Source organism: Phoenix dactylifera, chromosome 13 (assembly GCF_051530095.1).
Source record: "Phoenix dactylifera cultivar Ajwa chromosome 13, Ajwa_hap1_PhDact_Kaust_v1.1, whole genome shotgun sequence".
Classification (NCBI taxonomy): Eukaryota; Viridiplantae; Streptophyta; class Magnoliopsida; order Arecales; family Arecaceae; genus Phoenix; species Phoenix dactylifera.
Window position 1 is genome coordinate 3,061,321 of NC_143202.1, and position 8,674 is coordinate 3,069,994.

Genomic DNA, 8,674 nt, shown 5'->3' on the forward strand with positions numbered 1-8,674 from the left:
GTCCTTGTCGACACATGCTGATTGTTCTTCTTGGTTGATTGGCTCTTCGGCCGGAGCTGAAGTCGTTCACCTCGATTGATCGGCTCCTCGACTAGGGTCAAAGTTGTCCGAGGTCGGCTTATGCCAAGGTTATGGAGAGGTCGGTCTTGTTGGAGGTCGAGTGTCCAATATTTTTTTCATCACTTGGTATGAGTAATGTATAAAGGGATGGCTGAGTTAAATGCTTTTAATAGATCTATAATAGAAATATGTTGAAGTGCTTTAATTACGGGGGCACTTTGATAGAGTCTACATATGCGAGCATGAAGTGTGGCCGCTTCTCAGAGCTATAAGTGCTTGGCTCTTGAAGTACTCATGAAAAGGATACAGGCACAAGGCCATAAAAGTGTCGGCTTATACCTTAGCATTCATTAGTGTAAGAATTTATATGTACAGATATATTCAAGTAGTCAAAACACAATCACTAGTTTAATGACCAGTCTACCATGCAATTCTGGCTAGCTTTAACTAATATCCTCACTACGTGAAGATTCAAATTGTAAGATATTTTCATTAATGCATAAGATTTCAGAATTATTGTTGATATAATAAAATTAACTTATTTTCAAAAAGGTGGAAGATTGTTGAATATTTGCAAAAAAAAGAAAGGAAATAATATTTTATATTAAAATACAACCAGCAAGCCGTTGTGGTGGTTGGTTGGTTCGTTGGCACTTTTCCAAAAGAGCGTGAGTTTGATGGCAGGGCGGTCAACCAAATGAAAAAGCCAATGAATAGAGGCGGCAATAGAAGATTCAAGACTGATGTTTTACTTTTCGGATTTTCAAATATTTTTTTTTTAAATTTCAAATAAATGATTTAAAATTTTAAAATTGAAAATTCTAATGTATTTGCCGTGTTAAAAGGCATCTACCTTAAAAGACATGGACTAGACTATAAATAGCTAATTAGATCTTCGTATCTAAACATAACAACAACACACCATAATACACCACCATTATTAGATCAACTTGATTCTATAGATACCGATGCTCGTAGGTTAGACCAATTAGTGTAAAACATCATCAAACATTGGGCTTTGTTATATCCTAAAGACTTATCATATATTCTCTTTGTATACCTGATTGGTGGGAGCAAATAATTATCTACATGCCTTGAATCCATCCTCTTTTTAAGTTTTCCATTTTTTTTCCTCCTTTGCTCCAATGCTGGCTGCATCTAATAATTAGTAAGGTGAATTTTTCTTAAGAAAAAAGGGGTATGGTGGAAATGTTGGGATCTAGGATTGAGAGGTATTGATTGGGAAAAGGATTTATTTTGAACAATAATTCTCAAAATAACAAGAGTGATATTGCAGCAAAGGGGGCTAGAGTTTCTCTCTTTTTCCAAAGAAACATAGTTTAGCTCCACATGATAATACACAATATGGCGCTGATCAACAAATAATAGACAATCTTTTTCTTTTTTTTTTTTGAAGAAAAGGATTTCAAGTAAGTTGACCCATCATTGATGAACAAAAATTTAGTCTGACCCGTGAAGCGTGTTTGATTTTGATAATTGAAATTGTATCAAAACGCTCAAAAAGTGGGTCCGAGAGAGAAGTTCGACTCCACATGAAGTCTGCAGGGGCTGTCGAATTAGCATAATGTTTTGACTTGACCAAGTCTCCTCGCAGCGTCTGCCGACTTCCCATAAAGTTGGCTTCCCGACGTGCCGACTTCACGTAAACTTCGACCGGCTCGGTTCAAACCCAGGACGCAGAAGCCCACTCACAGTTAAACCATGGTTCAGCCTCCCGTTCAAATAAAACGGTCAAGTCACCAAGGCCGTTAATCCAACCTTCCCTCTTCCTCTGCTTTGTTCGGCTACTCATCCATGGCTTCCCTTTCTTCCCTGCCACCCCAAAACCCCCCTGCGTCCAACCCTGAAAGATCGAAAACTCCCAGAAAAATCTCTCCTTTCTTCACAAAAATCCCTTCTTGGGTCTCCCTCAATTCTTTCCCCTCCTCCTCCTTGCCTTCCATTCGGACCGACAAGAACCAAAAGGGCTTCCTTGAAAACCTCCACTTACTCTCCCTCTCCAAACAGGGGAGGTTCCATGAAGCTCGCCAATTCCTCGGCTTTATGGACTCCTCTGGAATTCTGATCGGGTCACATTTCTATAAATTACTTTTCGAGGCTTGCGGAGCCCAGAGGTCTCTCCATGATGGAAGGTTCTTCCACCAGCACATGCTCCAGAATATAGGGAGAAGGGATTCTTATGCAGTTCTTGGGGACTGTCTTCTTAAGATGTATTTTGATTGTGCAGGATTTGACGATGCCCATAAGTTGTTTGAAGAAATGCGCAATAAGAGGTTAAATGATTGGAGCATCATGATATCAGGTTATGCTGAGAATGGACTCTTCCATGAAGCCTTCGCTTTATTTTACAAGATGAAATCAGAGGGATTTAGGCTGGAGCCAATGATTATTACATGTTTGCTGCAGGCATGCTCAACTGCTTTGGAGCTTGAGCTTGGAAGGCAGATTCATTCTTATGTAATTAAATCTGGGTTAGTTCCTGATGTCTCCATCGACACAGAGCTTGTTAACTTGTACGTGAAATGTGGTTGCTTGGAGAGGTCTGCACTCCTTTTGGATCACATGGTGGAGAGCAATGTTGTGGCGTGGACTAATTTGATGGTTGGCTATACTCAGGCCCGGAGGCAAGTGGAGGCACTCGTATTGTTTCATCGGATGATGCAGAAAGGTGTTGAAGTGGATCGCTTTGTATTCTCGATCGTCCTCAAGGCATGTTCGGGGTTAGAGGATCGGGAAGCAGGAAGGCAAGTTCATGGGTGCATCATTAAATTGGGAATGGATTCTGATGTTTCAGCAGGAACTCCTATTGTAGACTTTTACGTCAAGTGTGGAAGTATAGTTGAGGCTTGCAATGCCTTTGATCGAATCTCTCAACCCAATGAGGTCTCATGGAGTGCTCTTATCACTGGTTATGCGCAGTTGGATAGATTTGAAGAGTGCCTTGCAATATTCAGATATTTAAGGAGTAGAGATATGGTATTGAATTCATTCATATATACTAGTCTTTTCCAAGTTTGTGCTGCTTTAGCCGATCCGAATTCTGGTAGCCAGTTGCATGCTGATGCAATTAAGAGTGGGCTTGTATCTAAGCTTTATGGAGAGAGTGCATTGGTTACCATGTACTCCAGATCTGGTAACTTGGATTATGCTCGAAGGACATTTGAATTGATAGCTGAACCTGATACTGTTGCTTGGACTGCTATTATTGCGGGTTGTGCTTACCATGGACAAGCTTCAGAAGCTTTGGAGCTTTTTAACAGAATGGAAAGTCATGGTGTTAAGCCGAATTCCATTGCCTTTATTGGTATTCTCAATGCTTGTAGCCACTCGGGGTTGATCTCTGAGGCTAGAGAATGTTTGGACTCGATGAGTAGGGTTTACGGGGTCAAGCCTACAGTTGATCATTATAATTGCATGGTCGATGTTTACTGTCGTGCTGGCCAGTTGGAAGAGGCATTTAAATTGATCGATTCTGGGTCTTTTGAACCTGATGCTATGAGTTGGAAGATTTTGTTGGGTGGGTGCACCACTCATCAAAATGTCGATCTTGGGAAGATTGCTGGGAAGAATTACCTTAAGATGGAACCAGAGGATGCTGCTGCTTATGTTCTCACATTTAATATGTATGCTTCAGCTGGGAGATGGGCAGAGGCAGCATCTATTAGAAAGATGATGAATGGAAGAGGTGTCAAAAAGGAGGTAAGCTGCAGTTGGATAATAGTTAAAGATAAGGTGCACAGATTCGTCGTGGGAGATAGACACCACCCCTTAACTGAACAAATCTATTCCAAACTGAATGAATTGGACAGTTTAGTAATGCTTTCTCGACGAGCTCTTCTTACAGATGAGAGTTCAAATAGTTTGCACAAGGAGCGAATGGAACAGCTTCTTGACCACAGCGAGAGGCTAGCAATTGCCTTTGGGCTTATATCAGTACCTATCAATTGCCCTATCCTGATTTACAAAAATCTTCGTGTTTGTAATGATTGCCATTCCTTTATGGAATCAGTTTCCAAAATTACAGGACGTGGCATTATTGTGAGGGATTCTGCCCGATTCCATCATTTTAAAGATGGAGAGTGTTCTTGCAACAATTATTGGTGATCATAGTGGTGATTTTAAAGCATTTACTTGTAAAGTACTGGTTCAAATTGAAATTTTCTGGGATGAAAATTATAAACTCATTTATTTATTTTATTTGGAAAGATTAACTTCCTTCAGTGTGATATTATTTATGCCACCATGCAGATTCTTTTACATTTACACTAGATTTCATCACGGTCCTTTGGAATGCCTGCGATCTCATTTTGGTGCTATTACTAGTAAATTGGCAGTGGTGCATCTACTCTACAATTTTCTCAAGTTTGATTCCCATCAAATATAATCAGAGCAGAGTATTATCCATTGTCATGCAACTGGAGGTATGCGTCATTACCCATATATTGTTCATACATTCGTCTATGTCCATCAGCACACCGTATTCAACCATTGATGACTTTAGAAGGAGAAATGCCAAATAAGCTTCTTGTTATTTCTGTTTTTATTGTCATTAAGTCATGCTGTGTGCTAATTTGACTCAACCAATTACTACAAGCAGGCATTCCTTGCGGATCATCAGATATGATATATATATATATATATATATATATATATATATATATATATATATATATATATATATATATAAAATCATGATACAGGTTTTTCCTATCTATATTAATCTTATATTATTTTGTAGCTGAATATTGAATTATTTATTTATTAATGGTAGTTGGATGTTTGCTGAGACATGTTTTCTTTTGCAATACAAGCCACTCCTCGTGTATAAACAAAATATAACCAAGTCATGCCAACAATGTGGAGTTAACTTTGTAGATTGTACTTTGCCATTAGGTTTTCATCTAGGATCAAGGCTGGAAAGCATTTTAAAAGTCTCTTTTTACTACTAAATCCAAATTCTTCACATTTCAAATCTTCGTAGACCTTCTAGCATAAATAGAGAGGTGGTTTTGCCGTTCAATCCTATGCCCGAAGAACTGTTTATTTTGTACGCTACTAACTCGGTGCAATCGAATAATTTTCATACATCTTTTCATGGATACAATAGCGTCTTCACATTTACATCGATGAGCAAAACATTGATAGGAATTTGGCAACCACGAATGATGGAGTGTATACCTTTAAGGTACAAGGACAAGTGCATCATTATATGCCAACTTTGTATCAAACTGATAATCAATCTAGAGTTCTTCATTTGTATGATACCGAAAATGAGGTTACAAATCAACTCCATTAAGTCCCCACATTGAATGAGTGCATGATCAAGAATCTCATTGTTATACTCTCCTTCAATCAATCCTCTCCTCAAGGAGTTTTTCATCATGGAACGAGTATAAATCGTCATTCGTAGAGATCGTGGATTGGAACAACAAGTATATAATTCTCCATCAGCATCCAGGTTGTTGCAATATGGGTTGAGGGCAATATTCTTGAAGGAAGATATTCAAGTGGCATAATTCTTCATAGTAAAACAGAACATTCATACATAGTGCGATCATATTTTTTGGTTGTTATGATCTATTTCAATGCACATTATGATTTTCTCAAGGAGAAAATGGTTAGCACGAGAACATGCCAAGATGCAAGGGCCGTAAAAATGCTTCTAATATTCAATCTTTGGACCAAATTTCACATGTTAATAATGAAGAAGATTTTGATCAACTTTTGCATATGGAGTAATAATACTGCTACAACTAGTTCTCAACAATATTTCCATTTGTGTGATATTGAATTAATAGTGTTTTTGTAGTTGGAGCTAATCAGAAAAGCAAACAGGTAACATGTATTACAGGCTACAAACGCGAGATAGCTCAATGATAGAGGTTGTCACAAAGTGGTGGATTACTACAACAATTTGTTGTAGATGTATATAGTAAGATTGAAACAGCAAGGCTCGATTACTTTTACATGAACCAAGATAAAATTCGAGCAGAACTTTATCAAGGAACTGTGGATAATGTGAATGCGGGTGAGAACTGGGGAGAAAATTTGGTGGTCTTCAGGATATGTGGCAACATTATTTGAGCAACAGCTTTGTTGCACCATTTTGGAAAACAGATATATTCCTAACTATCACATGTAACCCTGAGTGTGGCGGGAAATAACATCGCCTTTGAAACTTTGGGAGAGTATTTAACAGGCCAGACATAGTAGCATGTGTATTCCGAGCAAAAGTTGAGGATTTAAAGGAAAAGCTTTTCAAGGATCAAATTTTTGAATGACTAGAAGTACATCTTCATGAGATTGAATTTCAAAAGACAGGACTTCCATATGCCGACTTTCTTATCATACCAACAAAATAATTAGTGCAGACTCTTACAATGATATCGTATCTGATGAAATACTAGACTTTGAAGATGATCCATACATCATCAACTTCTTGTTAAGAATATGATGCATGGACCATGTGGAAACACGCTAATGACTTCTCCTTTTATGGTGAAAGATATGCTTAAATTTCATTATCCAAAGTCATACCGTAAAAAATCAATGCAAGATAAGAACTTATATTCAATTTACTGTGGAAGAAATAATTATGGATGACAAGTAGAAGTACGAAAACAATTTTTGGATAATCGATAGGTAGTTGCTTACAACCCTTACTTGCTTAAACATTACAATTGTCATATAAACGTAGACATATGCTCCTGCAAAATAGCTGTTAAGTACCTGTACAAGTATATATACAAAAGATATGATTGAGTTGCTTTGTATGTTACTATAAATGAAGGCGCACAACAAATTGATGAGATAAAAATTTTCAAGATGCCAGATAGGTGTCCCCACCAGAGGCCATATGAAGAATATATGGGTTCAATTTGAATGAAATCTATCTATCAGTTACAACTTTGCAATACATTTGCCAAATAAACAATTGGTTACTTATTGGAAAAACAAGGACTTGAAGCACCTTTTGGATGATGATCATCTTACTCAAACTATGTTAACCGAGTTCTTGAGAATGAATGTAATTGATAGTTATTAAAAAAAAAGAATGAATGTAATTGATGCTAATTGCCAAAAATATCTTTAAAGACAGTTTCCTGAATATTATGTGTGGAATGAAAGCTTATTATGTTGGACAATGAGCAAAGAGATTGTGAAGATAATCCATTTGAAGGTGAAAGATACTACTTCAGGTTGCTTCTTAATCATATCAAAGGTCCAATACCATTTGACTACCTATTAACCATTTATAATATTCATCATTCTGTCCTGAATATGCCTAGAAGCATGGATTGCTAGAAAGTGATCACAATGCGGTGATTTCTTGTCTAGAAGAAGCCGTGTCATATCAAAAATTATTTGTTTTATGAAGATTTTTTGCTAGTACATTGGCATACTGTGAACTTGATGATGTCGAAAAGTTATGGGAAAAATTTTTAAAACCAATGTCTGAGGATTTTACTGGGTGTGAAATTTTAACCCCAGAAGAACAGACTTTTCTACCTCAATGGATATTAAGCATTTTCTTGAGAGCATGGGAAAGGATTTGGCAAGTTATGACCTACTTGTACTATTTGTTTGAGATAGTAATGCATCTAGCTTATCTAAGGTGATGCTGAGATGGCTATTATGACATCAACTGAAGATATCAAGAATGCAACCTTTTAAATAATGACCGACAAGTTGTTTTTAGGACAAATGTTGACAAAATAAATTCTGAAAAGAGTGGCCTCTTATTTGTTGATGGACCAGGCGGCATCCGAAAAACTTTTTTGTATCATTCATTTCTTGCTCATGTTAGAGCTAATAACTCAATTGCAATTGTCACTGCAACATGTGGCATTGCAACAGCCATACATCGATCCTAGAGGTTGCATGGAACATTCAAGATTTAAAATACCTCTTGATGCAAGTAGTTAAGTTGATTATATGGGACAAAGCACCAATGTCAAAATAGTTTGCAATTGAAGCACTAGATGGTACTAGATATAATGGATTATAGATTACCATTTGGTGGAAAAGTGATTGTGTTTGGAGGAGACTTCAAACATGTTCTACCTATTATTCAAAGGGCTATAAGACCATATTAGATGCATGCTTAGTGAAATCTTATTTGGTTGCTAATAATGAAAAAAATTACATCTAAGAGAAAACATGCGAGAAAGAAGTGATATTGATTTTTGCAACTTCTTATGGCATGACGAGGATGGTACTAAGCCTAAGTCATATGAAAATATGAAGGATAAGACATCTCAAAAGAGAGGTTAACCAGTGAAAATCTTTGGCTCACTTCATGAAAAGGGTCATTATCTATGTTATATAGCAGAGCAAGAAATTTTGGCAACAGAATATCTATGTTGTAGACACTGAAATTTATGGTAATAATTTTGAAGCACTGTAAACTGAGAATGGTAATAACTTAAATTGAACTCATTATTAAAGAGTAATACTTATATGTAGCATACAGCTTAACACTTATTCTTTTTCGTTTCAGGAAATTCCTAGAGAAGGAGGAAGGGAGAAATGAAAATACCAAATGATTACTTCATCACATGAACACCAACAAATTGGGTACTCAAATGCCAAC

The 8,674-nt window shown here is 37.0% G+C and overlaps 1 protein-coding gene and 1 pseudogene across 2 annotated transcripts; both read left to right on the forward strand.

Annotated features, from left to right (window-relative positions):
- The first annotated feature begins 2,077 nt into the window (after positions 1-2,077).
- RARE1 (Pentatricopeptide repeat (PPR) superfamily protein) lies at positions 2,078-4,324 on the forward strand. Of its 2 annotated transcripts, none has more exons than XM_026799910.4 (2): positions 2,078-2,213; positions 2,309-4,324. In XM_026799910.4, exons 1-2 carry the CDS (start codon positions 2,204-2,206, stop codon positions 4,183-4,185), a joined length of 1,887 nt encoding a protein of 628 aa, XP_026655711.4. In that variant the 5' UTR covers positions 2,078-2,203; the 3' UTR covers positions 4,186-4,324. The 2 variants fall into 2 exon arrangements, with proteins under 2 accessions (XP_026655711.4, XP_088566110.2); XM_088709984.2 differs by lacking the exon at positions 2,078-2,213 and having other exon boundaries at positions 2,309-2,383; positions 2,488-4,324.
- A 456-nt stretch (positions 4,325-4,780) lies between these two features.
- On the forward strand, positions 4,781-8,018 carry LOC149751426 (uncharacterized; annotated as a pseudogene).
- The last annotated feature ends 656 nt before the right edge of the window (positions 8,019-8,674 follow it).